Source organism: Accipiter gentilis, chromosome 7, assembly GCF_929443795.1.
Source record: "Accipiter gentilis chromosome 7, bAccGen1.1, whole genome shotgun sequence".
NCBI lineage: Eukaryota > Metazoa > Chordata > Aves > Accipitriformes > Accipitridae > Astur > Astur gentilis.
This window is the reverse complement of record NC_064886.1, coordinates 9935177-9956829: the sequence shown is the minus strand read 5'-3', so window position 1 is coordinate 9956829 and position 21653 is coordinate 9935177. Positions and strand designations below refer to the sequence as shown.

At 53.9% G+C, this 21653-nt stretch overlaps 1 protein-coding gene across 4 annotated transcripts in view; it reads left to right on the top strand.

Moving 5' to 3' along the window:
• CNGB1 (cyclic nucleotide gated channel subunit beta 1) overlaps positions 1-21653 on the top strand; it is a 42976-nt gene that overhangs the window by 3914 nt on the left and 17409 nt on the right. The window contains exons 1-18 of one of the 4 annotated variants that reach the window (XM_049805814.1): positions 1928-2183; positions 2921-3050; positions 7505-7611; positions 7883-7940; positions 8085-8142; positions 8260-8389; positions 8624-8666; positions 8862-8940; positions 9030-9111; positions 9511-9550; positions 9918-10068; positions 10174-10249; positions 10805-10841; positions 14402-14576; positions 15715-15822; positions 17721-17850; positions 18638-18680; positions 21027-21165. In XM_049805814.1, coding sequence (XP_049661771.1) covers positions 7513-7611; positions 7883-7940; positions 8085-8142; positions 8260-8389; positions 8624-8666; positions 8862-8940; positions 9030-9111; positions 9511-9550; positions 9918-10068; positions 10174-10249; positions 10805-10841; positions 14402-14576; positions 15715-15822; positions 17721-17850; positions 18638-18680; positions 21027-21165 — 1448 coding nt within the window. In that variant the 5' untranslated portion in view covers positions 1928-2183; positions 2921-3050; positions 7505-7512. Of the gene's footprint in view, positions 1-1927; positions 2184-2920; positions 3051-4345; positions 4920-4981; positions 5215-7504; positions 7612-7882; positions 7941-8084; positions 8143-8259; positions 8390-8623; positions 8667-8861; positions 8941-9029; positions 9112-9510; positions 9551-9917; positions 10069-10173; positions 10250-10804; positions 10842-14401; positions 14577-15714; positions 15823-17720; positions 17851-18637; positions 18681-21026; positions 21166-21653 lie in introns of those variants that run through there. The other 3 variants (XM_049805812.1, XM_049805813.1, XM_049805815.1) reach the window with 3 other exon arrangements.

The window sequence follows — 21653 nt, the reverse complement described above, 5'->3', positions numbered from 1 at the left end:
TGTTGTCCAGGAGATAAATCCTGCTCTCTAGGGCTGCTGTTCCTCTGGGTTCCTGGATCCAGGAAGAAGGTAGTCTGTTACCTGGGCTTTTTTCCAATCTTCGCTTCAGCTTACCCTACCTACTGGATGCCTTTAGCTGTGTCTCAGCCCCTTCCCTTCCACAGCTATTCTGCTTATACTTTTATAAGACCTTCTAGGCTTCTTTGTCCTTTGTTCAATTCTTTATTTGTAAGCAGCAGTTTGGTTTTCATTCCTTTTTCCATTTTACTTGCGAGGTCTTTTTCTCTTTTCCCACGCCCTCTCCACCCCAAACTCCTCTCCCAGGCTGTAGCTGGATCCATGTGATTCCACACCACTGATGATGCGTTCAGGTGTTTGGGACCCAAATCTCGCTGGAATCCAGTGGGTGTTTCTGGTCCTTCCTCCACCCATGAGGCCATCTGTCTCTCTGGGTACAGGCGATGCCAGTGGCCTCGCAGCTTGGCTTGGCTGGGTTGTGTCCCTGGTACAGCTGGCTCTGGCGAGTGAGTCAAAGCCAGAATCAGGAGCCAGAGCAGAGCTGTAGGAAATGGACACTGGGGTGAGAGCGGCCATTGCCATGGTGAGTCCCTTTGCCACATCTCCAAGGCTGGGGGTTAAGTCAGTGAAGGGTTGTCAGACAGTCCTGGGGAGAAGTCATGGCGCTGGGATAGGGCCGGACTGCTCAGTTCCCCTGGGAATGCCTGCGGAGCAGCTTTGTGCATAAAGCAGGTGGCTGAGCTGATTTAGCCGTGGCATAGATACCCCTGGGACCACAAATATGGCCAGGCAGCCCTGCCAGCTCTCCGGGGAGCAGATGCCATCCCTGCGATCTGGGTGGGAAGACGTGCATGCTCTGGCCTTGGCGCTGACACGCTGGAGTGGGGGGCAAGGGGGAAAGCGTCCTCTGATAGTGGTTTGGGACCACCTCTGGGCGCTCAAGCCTGGCCTTGCACTGTTAGGAGGGAGGAGAGCTCTTTCTGCACTTCCCTTGGGTATTTACCATCAAGTCCAGGCTGCAGCTGGAGCCTGGCTATTAATAATAAGCAAAAAAACCTTATTGTTCTTCAAGGTTTGACTCCTCCTCCATTGGGTGGCGAGTTCACCTGCGGGAAGGTTCCTGCACATGCAGGCGTAATGCTGAGATGCAATAATGGCAGGCCGGCAAGGTTTGGGGCCAGCGGTTCTCCCACGGGGCCCCAGTAAGCCCGGCTTCTCCCCAGCTGCCAGGCTTCCTCCGCAGCATCTCCCGGCAGCCGCCTCCACCGCTTTCTGGACATGAAGATGCTGCTCTCACAGCGTGTCTGCGATACTCGGCAGGGAGAGCAGGACCACAGGTGGGAACTGGACCATGGGCTTGTCTCCATCTGTCTCCAAGCTGTGGATCTGAGGGATTTCATGGCCAGTGAGGTTCTCGGGCTCCTCCTAACCTGTGCTTGTGCCTCTGCCAGAGTTCCCAGGGCCGTGGGAAGTTGCGGCCAAGGATGATGAGGTTTGTGTGGCTTGCAGTGCCTTTAACACTGCTGTCGTGTGTTTCTAAGATGATACTCCATGTATGTGTGTATATATATTGTATTAACACATCCTGCTCTTCTGTGTGAGTGTCAAATGGGTTTGCTTTACTAATAAATTTATAGTTATTTATACCTTTCTGTGGGTGTGTAAGATTTCTGGAGCGGAGGCCACGTGCCGGGCACCGCTTCCCCTGTCTGTCTTTGTGCTCTGTCTGGCTCTGCTTGGTATTTTTTTTTCATGTTTTCTTTCTTTCCCCTGAACGTTTCTGATGGAGAAATGATGGTTCATGTGCCTGGTAACCAAAAGTTGAGACACAGGGTTCAGGCAGGCTCCCAGGGGCTGAAAGCAAAAGCAGGCAGAGTCTGCAATGGGGTTTTGCCCTTTGCTAGAGGTGGACTGCTCCCTTCCTGGGGCAAAGCTTGCTGCTGGGGCTTCAGGGCAGAAGCAGGCAGGATTCTCTGCCTGCCAGAAGGGAGCATCTGTTTAGGAGGCAGAAGCTGATCATGTTGTGCTCTGAGGACCTCAGCGCCATGCATGACTGTTTCAGCTTTCCCAGAGGTTTTGTTTGCATTCCCCCAATTCTGTCATAGCAAGAGAGGAGCCCGCTACCTGCAGATGACCCGACTTGCTCCATCCCACACCCAGGCTAGGTGAGATGTGTGCTTGTCTCCAGATCACTGAAAAAATGCTTCTGGCTGAAGCATTGGGAAGGGGATGGGATGGGAAACTGAGGTAAGAGTGGGAACAGCACTCACCCAGGATCCTGCAGCTGGGAGACATCTCAGCAACCCTTCTCGGCTGGCTGCTCCGTTCCGAGCTTCTTAAATTACAGTGGAGAGGTGCTCAGGTGAAGGGATGTCCACATCTTGGGGAAGGGGCAGGACCCCCTTCCCCTTTGCTGACCCTGGTACTGGGTCACTGGTCTCTCCGTGGCAGCTGTGCTGAGCCCTGGAAGGTCGATAGTGCCACCGAGCAGGATCGTACCCAGTGGCAGAAGGGCGATACCTTTCCCAGCTGCCCTAATTTCTCATTCCTGGCTGGATTATTTCCTTGGGAAGATGAAAAGTTAAACCGCAGCCGATAGTAAGCTGTGCCCGTGTTTGAACTTTGTGGTTTGAGGAAATTTTCCATATCCTCAGGCCAGGCAAGCAAACTGCATTGGCACCACCGGTGCTTTGCACGGGCTTTTACTTTCTCATCTTTGATTTCCCTGAATCACAGCAAAGCCATGTAATTTTTGCACATGCTGGAGCCCCAGGCTCTGGCTGGGGAAGGACCAGGAGCGGCTGGTAGGAGCAGCATCTTCTCAGTAACTTACTAAGAGCCCCTTAAGGTCAGGTTGCTTTTCCTGAAGACCTTACCTCGTTGGTAGCTATTTTCCATGCAGGTATCATCAGCAGTCCCTCCTGCCTTGTCCCATGAACATAAAAGCTAGGGATGCAAATGAAAGGACAGCAGAACTGGATGGAAAGTAGTTCTTCAGCAAACATGCCAGGAATGCTGGCAGCATCACCCAGGTAAGGAGCAGAACCTCCCTCCCCAGGGTTCCTCCTGGGTATTCGCTTGCAGAAATAAGTCAAAGGCCTTTGTGGGCAGGTCTGGCTCAAAGACGAGGTGTCTTCAGAGTGTCTGTGGAGGTTTAGCCATCAGCAGATGCCACTTTTTTTGAACCCCTCGCTACAGGATTTCACAAGCCTGAGCTTGCAAAAGTCTACTTGAAACTGTCCCTGCGTCGCTTTGTTCTTTCAGGCAGCACCATCTTCTCAGGTGGGACCTGGGCCAGGCTGCACCCCGAGGGGTGCAGGATTTGGGCCTGTGCCGCTTCCACTGCTGATCCTGCTGCAGGGGCAGCAAGTTGATTTAACACCGTGTCTGTCCAGGAGCTACTGCCTCTCCCCAGGAGCTTGTGCATGGGGCTGGTGGGACCACTGCAGCTTGCTCCCTTTGCAGGGGTGTTTTTTCCTGGTGATCCAGGGTTTTCAAGGCATTACGCAGCAGCCCCTGTGCCCTGCTTTCAGAGCCGGCCTCCCCTGGGCCGCCCCCCACCCCCCCCCGCGTGGAGGCATGCATTTGGGGCAGCTGAAGTTGCTGATGGATTAAACTGAGATATTTTTTTTTTGGGGTGCTGGAGAATCTCCTGCCCCGGCACTCAACAGTCCCTGTCCCCTGCAGCCTGGTGATGGAGGCAGCATCCTGGTGGTGGCCATTTCTAGGCTCATCCTGTTTCCTGAGCCAGGCTGGGCCAGGGGAGGAGTGGTGGTGGGCCATCTGCTCTGTATGATGATGGCACATGCGTACAGGGCTTCTGCACCTTCGGGGATGCAGCTTGCCTTGCTTGCCCCTTGGCACCACTGCCCAGGGGCTACACCAGGGCTGGAGGTAGCACGAACAGCTGGGGAGGCAAAGGGACATGCGGGGGCGACCCCGATCCCATTGCGCTATGGGGGCTGGAGGTTTGCGAGTGGGTGCTGTGCCATTTGGGGGTCTGACCCCACCTCAAGGAGGGGGAAAGCAGGACGATCGGGGCTGCCTGGCCTGGGATGGGAGCCCTGAGCTCCTCTCCTGGCCACCATGGAGGGATTGCTGCTGGGGCAGGGATGACTCTGCTGGACTGAGTTGTGGGGAGCAAAGTGGGGAGAGGTGAGACTGTGTAGTGGCTTTGGTAGCCACAAGGCCTGGAAGAGTGCAGGAAGCACCTTTGATTCTTGTTTTTGCCATTAAAATCAGAAACTAATGCTGAGCTGTAAGCAGTCATCATTCTGCTTCAGAGTGAACGCTGTCTCAGAAATACAGAGATGCCTTTTGGTCGGCTTTCCTGGGCCTGACAGGTTGGGAACAGGGTGTGATTTGGGAGATGGCTGCTCTGTGCCTCAGTTTCCCTAGCTCTGAACCAAAGCTGCAGAGGTGCTTGGGCTGGGGGCCAGGCAGGATGGGTACTTGTTGCTTGCCAGGCTGGGGACGCCCCCGGGGTTGGGGAAGGAGGAATCAGATCAGGTAGCTTTGGCCAAAGACAGAAACCAGGACTGGACATTGAGCAGCAAAGCCGTGCCAATACCAAGATTCCACGGTGTGACCGCAGCTGAGATTAGGGACGATGGGAAAGGCTGACGGTCACTCAGGGCCGGAGGTAAACGGATCAAGCAGCAATTGGCAGGCTCAGCAAGGGGAGGCTTAGCTCAGCCCGGCATGGATTTGCTACCTCCTGCCCCAGATCCTCTAGGTTTGGGGTAGAGCCACAGGTGGAGCATCCGTGGGCACGTCACCCTTGCATCGCCCCACAGGGTTTCAGCAGCCCCATTGCTGCTTGTCGGGGCATCCCTGCACCCACCTGCACCTGGACAAGACGACAGCCTTCCCTGGAGTGCTGCCAGGCTTGCACCTGGCTGGTGAGTGCCTGGGGTAGCTTCGGTGGCTCTGGGGATTTTGAGGATGCTCAAACCTCCTTCATTTTGGGGTTTTCTTTGCACTATCCTGCACCAAAACTGGGCTGTCTGCTGGGAGCTGGGGCATTCAGGACAGCTGGTTGCCAGTAATCCCATTTGCAGGCAGCGCTGGGCTAATCTCTGCAGAGCCCTGAGCGGATTGGGGTGGGTTTGGGGGGTCAGTGGTGAGCTGCGGTGGCCAAGGGAGCCCACGTATCCCGGGGTGGCATCCTGGAGAGGTGTCGGTGAGCGTGTGGGGGTAAGTGGCAGCAATGGAGGCGAGGGACGAGGCTGGGGTTTCTGCGGGGTCACATCTGCACATCGCGGGGGAGTTTGGTGCTCTGAAACAGCTGGAGGATGAACCAGGGTGGGGGTCCAGGTCTATGGCGGGGGGGGGGTGATGGGGTAGGTCCATGGGGAATGATGCTGGAAGGGCGATGGAGCTGGGTGGTGTAAAGAGTTTTGATCTGATGCTGGAGGGGAGGGAAAGGTCGTGGTGCTCCCTGCTCCGAATGGGGATGTTGGGTGTGCGCCCCACTTCTTGCTCTCGGGGACTGGAGCCCTTTGCCTGCTGGCACGAGCCCCGCGGAGCTGGCACGATGGGCAGTGGCACCGGCCAGTGCCTGCGACATAGGGGGGATTGCAATGGGTGCCATCGCATGCAAATCCTGGCTGCTTATTTCTATTTCTTCCGGCAACTAGTTTTTTGGGGACCCACAAATGTTTCTGCCCCTCTCTTGTTTTCATGTGCCAAAGGAACAGCCCCAGCCCTCCACTTTCCTTCCCGGGCCGAGGACAGGCTTAAGCTCCAGGCTTTTACAGCTGCGCAAGCTTCTATGGAAGGAGGAGGAGACCTTGGCTGTGGCAGGGGGGGGCTTGTTCTAGCCTGGGGGGCTTTCTCTGGGCTTGTTTGGGCTCAGCAGTGTATGTTGGCCCTAGGCTTCTTTGGGACTTGTGAAGTTCCCAAAGCATGGGTGGAAACGCTGCTGTGCCACCAGGTTTTCCTTGCTGTTCCTGGGGCATTCACAGCTTCTTGATCCCTTATACCCAGTGGGAGGTAAAAGGCAATTTCTTAATTGGTTTCAGGTCATCAGGCCTCCTGGGGGGTGTTTTACAGCCACCCTGTCCTGCTTTGGGGACATGGGGGTCTCTGGGAGAGCTGAGCCTGTCTGTGGCGTGCCAGGGAATGGAGGTGCCATGTGGGGTGATGCTTTGGCCACATCCAAACCTGGCTCCTGGACTTGCAGGAGGTGGGGGCAAGCAAAGAGCTGAGGACACATCATCCCACCCGGGAACCTCGTCTTGTTAAGATTTAAGATGCCAGGCTTTGGGCAGCCCCCAATGAACCTCTTTGAGGGATTTGAAGGCATTCTGCATACCCAAAAGCTGAGTGAGGGGTTAATGTAAAGAGCCCAGTGCTGAGCGGCTTCCAGCCTGTAACCTGCTGCTATATGGGACTGGGGCCATGTGTTAACCTGGGATCAAAGCTGCCATGCAGTCTCCTGGCTGGGCTGGATGGAGCTCAGGGATCTGCTTTCTCTTGCTCTTCATGGGTGCCTCCTGTGAGCAGCAGCATGGGGGCCGCCTGAGCTGCTCCTGCTCCTGCTCCTCCTCACTCTCTCTCATTGAGCAGAGTGGGGTGTATTTGGAGGGGTATTATGGGCAGAGTGGCGCTCTTTGGAGGGGCAGCAGCAGAAGACATTCCCAGTTTGAGCTGGGCAAGACCCCCCAGCCCTTGTCCTGTACCCAAGTGTGGGAATGTGCAGCATTCCTCAACTCGCTGGTGTTGCATCCCAGTCTGGAGTTACACTGAGAAGGGGTGGGGGGCACCTGAAAAGACCAAGCAAACAGAGCTTGAACAGTTGAATTCCTGCTCTGCAACATCTTATTTTTACCTACCCCATCAACATCTTTACAGCCACAGCAAGTCAGCACTGGCTGCCTTTGCTGCCCTCCCCAGAGCCCCAGGCAGGTGACTGCCCCAGCGGCCACCATGGCCCTGGGCAGTGGCTGAAAGGTGATGGTGCAGAGTCGTTTCCTAGGGGCAGAACGAGTTGATACATGTGTTGGGATGTGAACTTGCTCATAAACAAATTCAGCTCAAATTACCATTGTTTTTCATCCCTCGAATGAAAAATGAGGGGGAGCGTAGAGGACCCTGAGCAGAGCAGCACAGTTTCTGTGATTTATATGCTACGGCTTCACAAGCACTTCTTGCACAACCCCAGCCACGGAAGGTTGTGCAAAAAAACCCCTAAGCAAGCAGTTACATTTAGGAAAAGCAAGTTTAACTGAGCCTGTGAGCTTGAAACAGAGGGTGTAGTTTGCTCCCGATAACAGTGAGGGGTCAGGGGTTGAACTGGGTTTGGTCTGGCTGTGCTGCAGTACTGCATTTCCCAAGCAGGACGTGGAGATAGAAGGATGCACAGGACCTTTTTGGGCTGCCCTGGGGACAGTGTGAGCAGCTGGTGCTCCCAGTATTCCCTGGGGAGCTTGCACCACTGCTTCTGGCCTCTCACCAGCCAGAGACCCCTCCTTGCTACCCACAGGTAGAAGGATGCTGGGCTGGATCGAGCGGGTGGTTCCCCAGCCCCCAGCGCCCCATCTGATGGAGGAGACCCCCCCGGCCCTGGTGCGAGACCCGGAGCCAGCTAAGGTGAGCAGAGAGCCAGTTTGGGGGTTACCGGGGAGCCTGTGAGCACAGTGGAGAGATGCCTAGTGCCTCTGCATCCAGCCCTGGCACTGCGGCACTCAGGGATGCACTGCAGCATCCCCGGGAGGGATGGGGGCCAGGATTCATCCCCCATCTGAGCTGCTGGGAGGCAGCAGGAAGGACAGGGAGTCCCTGGAGTTTGCGGCCACCTTTGAGTGGGGGACACAGTCCCCTGCGCCTCACTCTCTGCCACCTTCTGCCTTTTACCCTGAAGGCACCGACAGGAAAGGCGAGTGGCCCCGGGGATGCTGCTGACCATGCATGCACCAAGGGTAAGTCCCCATGGCAGGGGGATACAGTGGCTCGGGCAGCGGATCAGCATTCCTTTACTGGCTGGTCCCCCTCCTGCCCAGCATGCTGGGGGCTGGCGGAGCCATGATGGGAGCTTTCATTTTTGTTTCCTGCTGCCATTAAAGAAATGGAAAAGAAGGTGGGATTTGTGGTGCCCGAGGATCAAGGCTCCGTGTTTGAGAGGTATTGCTCTTGCACCATCCAGCGTGCAACATAGTTTGCTTGGGATTTTGCTTTCAGTCAGGGGCTGAATGCCTGGGATGGGGGGGTCCCAGCCTGACTCACCCCCTTCTCTGGCAGCATGGGGAGCAGTGTACTCTCCTGGCTCTCCCAGGGGCTGGAGAAGGTGATTCCCCAGCCGGTCCCGGCCCCAGGGACGCTGCAGGCACTCGGGAAGAGCTTCGAAACAAGCATTGATGTTCCTGACCAGGTACGTGACAGATGGGGCAATTCTCTGGCATATTTGGGCTTCCAGCTCTTTTTACCTTTTCTCATTTTTTTTCCCTTCCTATCACTGTCCCAGTGCTAACTGGGAACACTAAACCTGCCCTGCATGGGCTTCTGCCTTTGTCCATCCCTGGAGAAAGGGTAGGTTTCCCTCCCCACCTGGTGGGATGAGCCGCCCTTGGCTGCTGGGCAGGTGACGGTCTGTTTGGCTTTTCAGACGGAGGTCCAGATCCTCAGGGACGAGGAAGAGGATGCTCTGGGTAAGGAGAGCCAGGAGCCCACAGCTTGCAACATCCCAGGGGCCTTTCTGGGAGTCCTGCATCCCACATCCCAACTTCCTGGTCGGTGATGCTGGCGCTATTGTCCCCTTGAGCCGGCTGATGGGGGGGACCAGGAGCTCCCAACAGTGCAGATCCCAGCTCTCCCTCATCCCTACGGCACCACTCTCATTGCAGAGATAACCCCCTTTGATCCAGAGGAGGATGAAGTGGATGGCTGCGAGCCCGAGGCCGGCTCAGATACCAGCACGGAGTGGTGGGTCCTCAGGGAGGCTGGCAGAGGGATGTGGGAGGGCAGGAGGGGTGCAGGACAAGCTCCCTAACCACAGTGCTCTCTCCCCGCAGGGCAGGAACACGGGTGCTCAGCTGGCTGGTGCAGGGCTTTGAGAGGATGGTGCCGCAGCCGGAGATGCTGAAAAAGCTGGAGGTGAGCGCCGCCCGGCCTGGGGAGACTGGGGAGCTGCCTGGCAGAGGCGACAGCAGAGTGGGCTCCCTGTCCCTGTCCTCCTGCATGCCCTGGGTGGGACCTTGGAGAGGAAAACCCCATGGGAAATTCAGTAGAATGAGAGAGACCTCAGGGCGCCATCCCAGTGCTCCCCAACCAGGCTGCGTGCAGGGGGGACCTTCCATCTGGGACCCGCTGGTGCCAGCAAAGCCAGGGTCTGGGTTTAGTGGTCCTTGTCAATACAATGGGGCTGAAACGGCAGCAGAGCTGTGTGGGGCTGTGCACCTGGGTCCCTTTGGGGTGGTAGATGTACCCACCCAGGGACGTGTGGGCCACAGACAGTGCTTTGCCACATCCATCCGTCCCTCTGTCCCTCTGCAGCCAGAGCCAAAGGAGCAGAAGTGCGAAGCCGTGGCAGGAGGTGAGCAATCCCCCTTCCCTGGGTGGCCCTTTCAGAGGGGACATTCTGCCTTCGAGAACCTGGGTGCAGGCAGGCACCAGCACTGGGGCTGCCCTCCATCCCTGTGCCCTGGGGTACCGACTGTGCCGAGAGGGGTGGGCATGCCGGGTTCTGGCATTACGGCACTGCCCCTACACCACATGTGTTCCCAAACCACCCATGTCCTCGTCTCAGGCTGGATCCCCGGGGGAGAGGCTACCAGGGAGGTCCCCCAAGCCTGTCCCTCTGTGGGAGGTAATTCTTCCTTACTTGCTCCCCTTCCCCAACAATTTATAAGATGACTGCTGCATTGCCTATCCCCCTTCTCCTTCCAAATAAACTTGAGCAGGCACAAAAGGGACTAAAACACAGGCAAAGTCAAAAACCAGTGTTTCAGCTGCCCAGAGCATCCCGGTAGCAGTGGAGCCAACAGCAGCCGAGGGGCAGCCAGAGCCGGTGGCCACCCTCATCCCTCGGTCCCTGGCTGGGGACGGCAGCAGGTAACTGTGGTGGCAGCTTCTGCGTGCGTACCGTGGCCAGAGGGACGGCTGCCTTGGGATCAAAGGCTTCAGCAGCCAGGTCTAACAGTTGTTTCTGGTCACCAGGATGTTTGCCTGGTTGGTCCAGGAGCTGGAGAAGGTGATGCCGCAGCCAGTGACCAGGGAGAAGCAGGACGCACAGGTATGCCGTCTGCTGGATAGGCTAAAGGGTGTGTGAGCACCATGTCCCTGGCAGGGAGGGCGTCCTTTGCCATGCAGATGTCACCAGATCAGTGCTGGGACCTGCCATGGTTTGGGCTGTCACCCAGCTCCTTCAAGAAAACTAATTCCCATGACCTGCTTAGCCGATGAAAACCGGGACTTGGCCTCTAAGCAGCGAGATAGCCCATAGCCTGTGTTTTCTCTGACATTTCCTTGCCTTTCTATGCAGTGCTGGCTGGTGTCCAGGCCCTGGCATCTCACCCAGGTGCGGTCCAGGTCTAAGGAGAAGCAGCAGCTTTGCATGTTCTCCTTTCCTTCCCTTGCACCCAGGCGGGCTCACTGATGTGCTCCTGCCCTTTACCATCACGTATGGGGATGCTCATGCCCATGGCCAAGGCATCCAACATGCACTGGGAAATCACATGGGGTATTTAGGATAAAAGGGTCATGTTTACTGAAAATGGGGCATTTAGGGTAAAAATTTAAGTTTACTGAAAATGGGCAATGTCTCAGGTTTCCTGTTTCCTCCTGGCAGGCAGTGGCCACAGCAACTTCGAGTCCCGTGGAAGAAAGTAAGTGGTGGCTCCGTCTCACCATGCCAGTTAGCTTGCCAAGGTCAGAAAGCGATTATTGGGAAGAGGGCCTGCTGGCGGCTTTTATCCCCCAGTCTGCTGTGACTACCAGCTGGGGAGCCCCTGAAACCCCCCAGGGAAGCCATGAGAGGCTGTTGCTGCATGAGAAGCAGGAGCAGATCCAGAGTTGTGGCACAGGCTTGGTAAAACTTGGGCCGTGGGAGTCTCTCCAAGTGCAGCATCCCACATCTTCAGGTCCCGGGGTTTGAGGTTAGTGCTGATATCAAGGTCTGTCCTGGAGCTGTGCCGGAGGATGTTTGCCAGGCTGGTGGGGTTTGATAAAGGATTACAAGGGAATTCAAAGCTGCCGCCTTCATCACCCCTTTTGGCACGTTTGCTGCCGAGCTGGAGGGTGTTTGCCGAGCCTGGTGTGAGATGTTGAAGGAGGTACCTTGGGAAAACAAAATCCTAGGATTAGATGTGTTAGATGTGAGCCTGCATGGTCGTAGGAAACCATTGTGGGGGTCACACCACTGCTTGCCTGCCCATGGAGGGGAGCAAGCACCGGTTCTGTGGGCAGCCAGGCTTGGGTCCCCCCACCAGCCACATTGTGGGATGCTGAGCAAAATGGGGAGCCTGGCAGGGAGCCATGGCTGCCTCCACGGATGGACCGGGCAGGGGAGATGTCACACAGCCCCATGCAAGCACCATCCCCAGGAAGGAGTGGTTGGCTGGGCCATGGGAGCTGCCGATGCAGCAGGGACCCACCGCAGCACATGCAGGCTGTGCATCCCCCCAGGGACACGCTGGGAGGTTGTTCCCACCAAGCCAGCAGCCACTTGGTGGGATCTCGGAGCGGGAAATCCTGCAGGAAGGCATTTCTCCACTTGTTTGTACAAACTGGAGACCTGAGCGTTGCCAGGGACCTTGGAAAGAGGCAAAGCCAGTGGGATGCTGCTGCGTGTGCAAGGCAGTTGCACTCTTTGTGCGTGGCTGGCTTGTGTTACAGCTCGCTTTGGTGCCTTGAGGCATCTCAAGGTCACTTAACCTGCCCAAGGAAGGGAGTGATTGGCTCGAGCGAGAGATCTGCTCTGGCACCAAACTGCCAGCACACTCATTAATGTTTTCCTTCTCCTTTTGTTTCAGGGGGCAAAGGGGCTTAGCGCCTCTGAAACAAATGGAAAATGAAGACCATGGCAAGCCAGCCCTTCTTGCCACAACCAAATGGGGCCAAACCAAGGAGAAAGTGCAGCTGGGGAGCAAAAGCAAGGGGGGATCTGCAAATGGTGTCTAGCTCCTTGCTACCTGGGGCGGTGGGCACCTGAGGCTGGCACAGGGATGCCGGCTGTGTGTCCCCGGTCCCAGGGCTGTCCCATGCTGGCTCCCTCTTGCCTCTGGGAACTGGAGCTATTGGTTTTGCAGGATGATGTCTATGAAACAGCAGCTATAATTTATAGGAGGGTAGAAAAGCATCACTTAAGACACCTTGGAGGCAGAAAGCCTCTTGCTGCAGCCTCTGAGCACTTCTGGCCCTCTCAATGCCCACCTAGCATCCAAATATTGACCCCTGAGACCTCCAGCTGAAGCCTACAGGCTTCTTTTAGTTGTCTTCTGCCTCTAAGATGTCACATTATAAAGCTCTTTAAGCTCTCACCAGCTTCTTACTGCTTTTCTTCTGTTAACTGAGTGTTTTCTCCCAGCAAGTGGAAAGGGCTCTGGTTTGCAGCAGCAAATGCAGGTGGGTGAGTTTAATCTCTAGGTGAATAGGTAGGAGTTAATGGTTAAAAGCCTTTGCCTGGGCTCTCCTTATAGGAGAACTTACCCCAAACTCTCCCTACCCCCAACTACAGCTACTGTCTCCTGAAGCTCACAGTGCTTTGGATGCAGCACTAACCACAGTGGCAGGAGTGGGGATCCCAGAAGGGATCCAGAAGGGAAGGGATCCCAGCGGCTGTCCCCAGCCCAGAAGAGTGCGGGCAGGCATAGCCAGCGCAGGCACACTGGGCTGGATGGGGTGAGAGCCCCTACACCCCAGGTTTTTAGTATATACCTTAGAATTGCAGAATGGGTTGGGCTGGGAAGGACCCTTGAAGATGATGAGGGCCAACCCCCCTGCCACGGGCAGGGACACCTTCCACTTGGACCAGGTTGCTCAAAGTCCCATCCAACCTGGCCTTCAATGCTTCCAGGGATGGGGCATCCACAGCCTCTCTGGGCAACCTGTTTCTGTGCCTCACCACTCTTATTGTACACCATTTATTCTTTATGTGCAACCTAAATCTACCTTCTTTCAGTTTAAAACTGTTGCCCCTCGTCCTGTCACTACAGGCCTTGGTAAAAAGTCTTTGCGTATCCTTTGTATAAGCCCCCTTGATATATTGAAATGCCACGATAAGGTCTCCCGCTGTCTGATTGCATCTCTTTAGAATTATCTAGGCAGCTGTAACAATGAGTCATGAGCCAAGCAACCAACCTGAGATCCATCCCCTGTGTTTATAATGAGCCCCGCTGGTACCAGGCTACAATTTTAGTATTTGCCCATTTTCCTATAATGTATCCAGAAGTTGTGGTGTGTTTTAAAAGCCATCTTCCTGATCACTGTCCCACATTTTAATTAAACAGAGAACTAGAGGGAATGGGCTAAAGGCAGTGTGGGCACTGTGGCGTGGGTAAATAGGGCACAGAGTCGACTGTGGGTGGGGTTTCTGCCTTTCTATAGTTGAATCTGCATGTTTCCTATTAGCTTTGCTGCAGACATGTAAGTTTTGTTGTCAGGCAGACCTCAAAATAAACTGGTTTTACAGCATGCGGGTGCTCTTCCTCCTCCTGTTTCTCCCATGTGTGCCTGATGTGGTAGGATGGGTACCCCTGGGACACGGAGAGGGCTAGCCGTGGGTCAGCCCCGTGCTCTTCGCTCTGCAGCTGGTCCAACAGCCTCTCCAGTAACCTGCTGTGGGTTTTCCCCCAGCGATAGTGGGAAGTGGTGGGGCATGTGGGATGCTTCCTACACCGTGCCCTGGGGAGCATTCAGAGCGGACGTGGCGTGTTGCTTGGGGCATTGCAACGTGGGCTCTGGGTTGAGTCTTGCTCCGCAAAACCAGGGCCCTCAGCCTGTGCTAGCACAGCGTTTTGCTCGGGGTTCACGAGGGGAAAGGTTTTGGTCTCTTTCTGTGGCTGCTTCTGTTTGTAAGGAGAGCCAAAATGTGGCCTGGAGATGGGCCAAATCGTCTGCTGGTGGAGGTTGCTACACATGTAAGGAAGCCAACAGGCATCTGTACGCAAAGAGTTATAGTTTTCATGGGGCTTTGACTGCACTTGGCACAAAATGGTGAATTTTCTTCTTCCTTCTGGCAAAAGTGACCAAGGCATCCATCCGGCACAGCTCGAGGAGACCGGGGCTGCACAGGTCTGCACAGGCAGAGAGGTCTTTCAGTCTTGGCATGCGGCAGCACCTCTGCATCGAGCAGCAAAAATGTGGGATCTGCCCTGGCCCTACCCCTGGCGTCTTGAAAATCTGCTACTCTCACTTCACCACCTCCCTTTCCCCATTCCCATTTCAGTTCATACTGTCCCTGAGGAACCCAAGGAGACCAACCTTGTCCTGGAAGAGATTGATGATGACTGGATTAACGAAGCCACGTGCGAGATGATGGCCTGGGGTCAGGAGGCTGAGCTGGTGGAAGATGTTCATCCCCTTCCCTCCATACAGGAGGAACCTCAGGAAGAAGAAAACAGGTAGGAGAAGGGAGATGCTGTTGATGGCCAGCTCTGCGCGCTCTCCAGCCACCAGTGTGGTGGCCATGGGAGGGGACAAGCATATTCTTGGGCATCTCTCCTTGCCAGCGCTGGTGGTGGAGCTGGCAGCGGACAGCCGAGGCGCCCATTTCCAAAGAGGGGGGCACTGGCAGGACCCAAAAGGTGTTTGAGCAAATGGCCTTTCCTTTTGGTGTTGAGATTCCAGTGTTGAGTGGCAGAGCCATGAATGCAATGCTTCACATTGTCCTGCAGAGGACAGCTGAAGGTTGCTCTGCTTCAGCTTCCCTTAAGTAGATTTTGGCCCTAAGGCAAGAGGGTTTGGACCTCATTCCCATCAACTGTGCATCCGACTGTCACAACGTTTAGAAATGGTAGTCTTCTCTATACAATTCATCTTACATCTTCCAAAAGAAACTGCTGCTGAGGCCCTCCCGAGGGCTGGGCAATGCGTTCAGAGCTGGGAGAAGGGCTGCGTTGCAGCAAGGAGATGAGAGGTGTCCATGCACGTTCCCAAAAGGTTTGGGAGCCCCCCCAAATGCTCCCTGTGCCCAGCACATGTGCAGGCAATGGTGAGCGCAGGGGTCCCCACCTCGGACATGAGTGTTGTTCGACTGCACTAAGCACAAGTGATACCCAGAGCCACATTCACTCAGCAGAGCTGTCTTCTGCTCAGCAAGAAAACACTGGACATGTCACAAAAATATTTTTCAGGTTTTTTTCCCCTTAATATGTGAGCCTGAGAAGATGTGGGCAGCAAGCATGTCCTGTCCTGGAGGGTGGATTTCATTAACAGGGAGGTTTTGGTTAAAATCAGCAACAAGTTACCCCTAAGCACCTCCTCTCCCTGTGCCGCCAGGGGAATTTGAAGGCTCAAGGACTCTGTCTTTGCATTCCCAAACTTTTTCCCATTCTTCCTCCCACCCACTTGGGGCTGCAGGCACTAATCGGCTGTGCAGCAGCGTGTGCCTGATTGTGTCGTGTGCGTCCCCCCAAGATGTTGGCTGAGGAATGGAGGGAGAGCATCTCCGGCCAAAGGGGGTGCGGAGACTGGCAGTGCTCCTCTTCTGAGGTTCAGACATACTTTTTGGATTTCACCTAATGAGTTTCTCCTCCCCAGGCTGTGGTTGTGTTCCCTGAGTGCTGCCGAGGAGGAAAAGGAGGAGGAGAGGGAGGGAGAGGAGGAGGAGGAGGAGAAGGAGGAGGAGGACGTGGAGGAGTGTGCAGGGTGAGTGGCTCCCATTGCTTTTATGGCTTTGTTGGAAATGAGCATGAACGCGGTTGTTGTTTCAGCCGCATTCGCAAGCCAGAGAGGCTGAAACACCCGTGGACGAGCGAGGTCCTCTTGGCAGAGCGGAGCTCCCCAGCCTGGAGGGCGGCCGGGGGTGTGCTGGGGAGGGATGCATTCGGGAGGGATGGATGCATTCAGGAGGGATGCGTTCGCAAATCGGCTCACCCCGGGGCTCGCTGCTGACGCGGCACCTGGTGACAGGCGAGTGTCTCCTGGTGACACAAGCTCCATCTCCATCGCGGCCACCCGTAGCAACCGCAGCCTCTGGCCATCCCCTCCCGCGGGGTCCAGCGGCTCGGCAAGGCAGGAACCCCAGCTTGTGCCTTCATCAGGAGCTGGAAGCACCCAGCTCCTGGAGACAGTCCACATTATTTAAAACCATATCCATTAATTCACGGCAGTCGGGATTATTATGAATATTACAGAGCTGAACTTAAAGACACGATTATGTGTTGTACCTGCAAATGCTACTTAATACAAGTAGGTACAATTTTACTTTTTTTTCCTGTTGTAGAAACTAGCCGAGTTATTGTCAGCTGTTGTAGGTGGTGATTTTGGTCTAGGTGGTATTTAGAAAAATATTTCTGCTTAGTTTAGTGGTTTGCTCTGATTTCACATGAGGTAAACATTTAGGGATTAATTACCTAGTGCTGCAATATTATTCTCTGTTAATTCCTCTGAAGTAGCTAGATTTTCAGGGGGAAGCTGAAAATGCATGATCATTCAGTGTTAAACCCATAGATTTTTATTTCATCAAATTCTGTTCCTGGAGCTGCATTATAGAAACTTGTGCTTCAGTTGTTGGGTGAATGAGATGCTGTTCCATCCTTCAATATGTTTGTCTGTTTATGGGAAAAGAGAGACATTGATGGGCTTTCTAGATGAGGATAAAAAGGCTTGCGATTGCATTTGAAGGGAGCCTAATTATTTAAAAAAAAAAAAAAAAAGCTGGGGGAGTTATTAAAACTAATTTTAAAAATGCCTTGGAAAATAACAGTTTTTCAAGACATGGAGATAAAAGAGGAAAAGCAGCCACTGCTTGTTACGTTCCTCTTCTGACTTAGGACCTACCAAGGATGCAGAAAGATGTTTTTTCAATTTTCATGAATTTAGCTGTCTTAAAATTTTTTTCATTATCCCCAATCCCTGCTTTGCTTTTCTCACCAGGAAAGAGCAAATCAGGGTATAAGTGCAGAGAACAGCATGATGAGGCTTGCTTTCTTTTTTCCAGTTATAAAGTTACATTAAATCAATAAAATTGATCTTGTGAACCCCCTTTGTCAGAATGATGGAGCTGAGGTCTGCGCTGAATGAAAATGAGACTTATGTGTCCTGGTGGTGTCTTGCACAGGCAAAGGTGGGATTTGGAGGGTGCTTGCAGGGCAGCCCTGCCTGGAAATTAGGTGGTCAGCTTTTTATTTGGCAAATTTTAATTATATGAGAAATTATGCACAGCAGGAGAAACATACTGCCTGTATCTTTCCGCATATGCAATCTTTGCTTATGCATATGCAATGCCCTGCATTATTTATGCACCTCTCACCTGGCCTCCCACGTAGTGTTTTTTCCAAGTCCCTTAGAACCTAAGCAGCAATATTTTTTTGTACCACTGCTTATTTAAACTAAGATTCCTGTGGTATTTTTCACCTGCAAACAAGGCTTGCGTTGCAGCTGGAGGAGCAGTGCTCCCCGATACTGGAAGACCTGTGTATCGTCCCCGTTGACACGATGCCCCCCTGTTGACGAGATGCCCCCCCCCATTCACAATGTGCCCAACCTCAGAAAGGGCAAAAGCGAGCTCAGGTGCTTGTCTCTGCTTGATCTCTACCATCCAGACCACTGCTCCAGTCACCTTGTCTCACCGCTGATGAGGGCGTGGATGAAGGCTACTTTGCAGAGGAGGCCCTCAGGTTTGAGCAGCTAGAAGCAGCTGAGATAAGTGATCTCGAAGGTGCTTTTGTACAGGTATGGCATTGCTTCCTGCTTGGGCTCAGGTCTGTAATGAGCTCTTGCTGCCCAGAACATGCCAGGGGCTCAAGAGCTTGTCTGTGGGGCGGCAGGGACTGGTATGGGCATGTTGCCCACTGAGACATCCCCATCTCTGAACCTGAGACAGCAGCAGGAGCTGTGCACCAAGGGAGGGATGCTTTCACCCTAAAATGTTGGCGCTGAACAAGCTGAGAGGCTGGTGAATGGTGGGGGGATATGGGGTATCCAATCAAGCTGTAAAGTCTGCTCTTTACTGAAAGAACAGGTCTTTTTCTCCTTACAGTGATAGAATGAATGAATGGTAGAATGGTTTGGGTTGAAAGGGACCTTAAAGATCATCTAGTTCCAACGCTCCTGCCATGAGCGGGGACATCTTCCACTAGCCCAGGTTGCTCAAAGCCCCATCCAACCTGGCCTTGAACACTTCCAGGGATGGGGCATCCAAAACCTCTCTGGGTAACATGTTCCAGTGCCTCGCCACCCTCGCAGTAAAGAATTTCTTCCTTACATCTAATCTAAATCTACCCTCTTTCAGTTTAAAGACATTACTCCTTGTCCTATCACTACATGCCTTTGCAAAAAGTCCCTCTCCAGCTTTCTTGTAGGCCCCCTTTAGGTACTGGAAGGCTGCTCTAAGGTCTCCCCAGAGCCTTCGCTTCTCCAGGCTGAACAACCCCAACTCTTTCAGCCTGTCTCCATAGGAGAGATGCTCCAGCCCTCCAATCATCTTCATGGCCCTAAAATGGCTTTTTTCATTTTGAAGGTGGAAGAGGAGACAGCTGAAGCTGCTGAAACCGATGCTGAAGGTATAACATACAGCAGCATAATGTCAAATTAGGATGAACTAAAGCAGGCAATGCGATGCCCAGTGCGGGGAAAATGCAGCTTCTCACTCACTGACTGGGATTGGGCAGCTGAGTTTTCTGCAGCGTGGGCCTGTGTGGGCAGTCGGGGCTTTTCACTGGCTTAAAGCATCCCGTGGGCACAGCGTGATGGCAATATTTTCATCAGCTGGAGCCAGCTCTGAAAGGCTGATGCTTATGCAGTACTTTTAGTCTTCTTGATTAAGCCATCTCTTACGTGAAATAAGAGTTTCTCCTTCAGCTGAAGAAGGTGGGAGGGGATAAAAAGGATTTTCTCTACCACTTTGCTCCATTTGGGAAATAACCGGTGGCATAAATTGCATTTTAATGTAACCTTTTAGGAGGTAATGAAAATTAAGTGGTGAGCTCCCATCGCAGCCTGAATGAGCCAAGGCAGGTCCTGGCATAACTCCACTGACGTCGGGGGAGTTGCACAAGGGATGGCTTGACCTGAGTCCTGGTACAGGCTGGAGATTTCTCTGCTCATGCAGCCCTTGCAGGGTGCCCTGACCTTGCAGCGATGCTAGAAAAGCACGTGGCACCACCACTTAAAAGCACGATGCTTACCACCACTGCTACCAACGCCTGCGAGCGGCAGGCGGCAACAAAACCCCCCGCAGCCCTGCATTTCTCTGTGCTGACACAACCGTCCCATCTCAAACCACTCTGTGTTTTATTGCAGCTTCAGATGCCTTGTCCTTTGCTTGAAGCACCTAGGCACCTAGCAGCATGTCCAAGCGTGCCCGAGACGTCGAGCTAGATCGGCTGGTGCATGACAAGCCGCTCGACGGCAGGGATGCCTCCCCTCCTGGCCGCGGCGTGCTAGAGCAGCTCCCCAATGTCCCCAGCTACCGAGCCACCGCTGCCTCCCGTATCCCCGTCCTTGCCGCCAGCAAGCCAAAGGCTGGAGTTGTCAACCCCAATTTTTGCAATGAGGAGCAATCCCCCCTAGGTATTAGAGATGTCGGCTTTGACGATGGGCTTGCGTAGTTTGAGGGGGGCAAGGCGTTATTCCTGGAGTAGCTGCTTTTTGTTGCTTTTTTGGGAAAAAAATAAATAAAAGCATGCTTTATGTTGCAGCACTGAGGCTGGGGAAAAAAATTCATGGTTTTCTGCTCTCACCTCATCACCATGTGCCTTTCTAGCTAACCCCTAGAGAGCGTTTGCAAATATCCGTAAATTATATGCTATATGTTTTGACCTGCTTGGCTAAAAACTCTCCCAAAGGACCTGCAGGCCGAGGGTTAAATATTCACTGCGGACGTGGTTTTCTCCTTAGCATTCGTGCAACCTGCTCAGACTAAGAGGACAGTAAGATGGAGGTTTGCTGTTCACGGTTTTCTGCCTTTTAACCCAGAACTACAAATTATGTTTCTGTAGCCTTGCTTTGCTTTGTTTTTAACCAGCAAGCCAAATTCTGCTGTTTTTCCTTACACGCAATGGGATTTTAACTTTGCAACCCAAATGGGCCTTTTCTCGGTCATTTAATTGAGCCATGCTCTGATCCACTGGTCCTACATCAGCATGGGACTGGAGGGGATGCACGGGGTCTTTCAGGCATGTAAACCCCCCCCCCCCCCCCCAGAAGAAAACATGCAGGAACTCACTGCATTTTGTTATATAGCTAAGAAAAGGGGTGACTTTTCACAGCCCGGCCAGCTGCGGTATCTAGCCAAGATAAGCTCCAGCGCCATTTCTCCCTTGGGCAACTGGCATCTCTCTTTACCCACTATAAATATCCAACCTTCCTGCTTCTAACCTTGCTTGTGGCAGGAAGCAGTTATTACATCTGCAAAAGAGAGAGGCTGTAAATGCTTATTTAAATAGTGCCTTATTCTGCATGAAAAACAAACGCTCGTGTAATTTGGAGCTTGCGCGATCCACATGCAGAAGACCCAGGAGATTTTCAGACCCTGGGAAGCAGGTTTGCAGCTGGAAATCCTGGATTCCTGCATAACACCCACAGCTGGTAATCCTCATCTCCATCATTTTCCGAACCACCGGGACCCAACACTTGCGCAGAGTAGTTGCAAGCTGGGAAAGCAGAAGGAAGCAGGTGGCACTTCTTCTAGTGTTCAAAACTGGGTAAAAAAGAGAAAGAAATGCTCCAAACCATGAGGAGAAAGGAGTGCTGGGCGAGAAGGGAATGGAGGGAAAAGGAGAGTCCTTCCAGTGTGCTGCGGGGCTTGGGGGCAGCTCTGCGGAGATGATGGGGCTTGGGGATTCATCCCGGCTGCAGGTTGGGCCCTGCACCCCTCTCACCTCCAATTGTCCTTCTCCACGGGCCAGGTAATTACCCCACCGTGGACATCAAGGATGTGGACAGCGGAGGCGTTGCTGTGGAGAACGACGGTACCCACTTACCGGTGCCCACTGCTGGCGCTCCCAACACGCTGGCGGTGCCCAGCACGGCACCGGCATCCCCCAGGTATGGCTCTGCCCAGGCGCGGTCCCCGGGTCCCAGGGGTCTCGCCCCCTGCCCCAACAGTGCCGGTACAGGAAGATTTATGCAACCATACGGAGCAACCCATTTCTGGCAGGTTTGGCCAGTGAGATGGGGTGATGTCCGTGTGGTGGGTGTCACCCCCGTGCAAGTCAGGGGAGATGGCAAAAGCCTTGCCTCTTGTTTGCATTTTTTAATTAAATGGTTAAATTTTGTTTAAAGCTTCTGGGGGCTGGGGACAGCCCTGTCTGTGTGTCCTCCTGGAGATGGGCTGGATCCCCGGGCCATGGTCAGATCCCCTTTGTCTGTTGTCCCACACGTCTGCACCCCCAAATTCAGAGCACAGGGCGTCCATGTGCTGGGTACGGGCCTTCATCATAAAACCCAACAATTTTCTTCTTGCATTTTTGCTGTAAGGGTTTGCAGCATCTACTCCGTGGGTTTGTGCCTTCAGATCAAGGACGGTTAGAGAA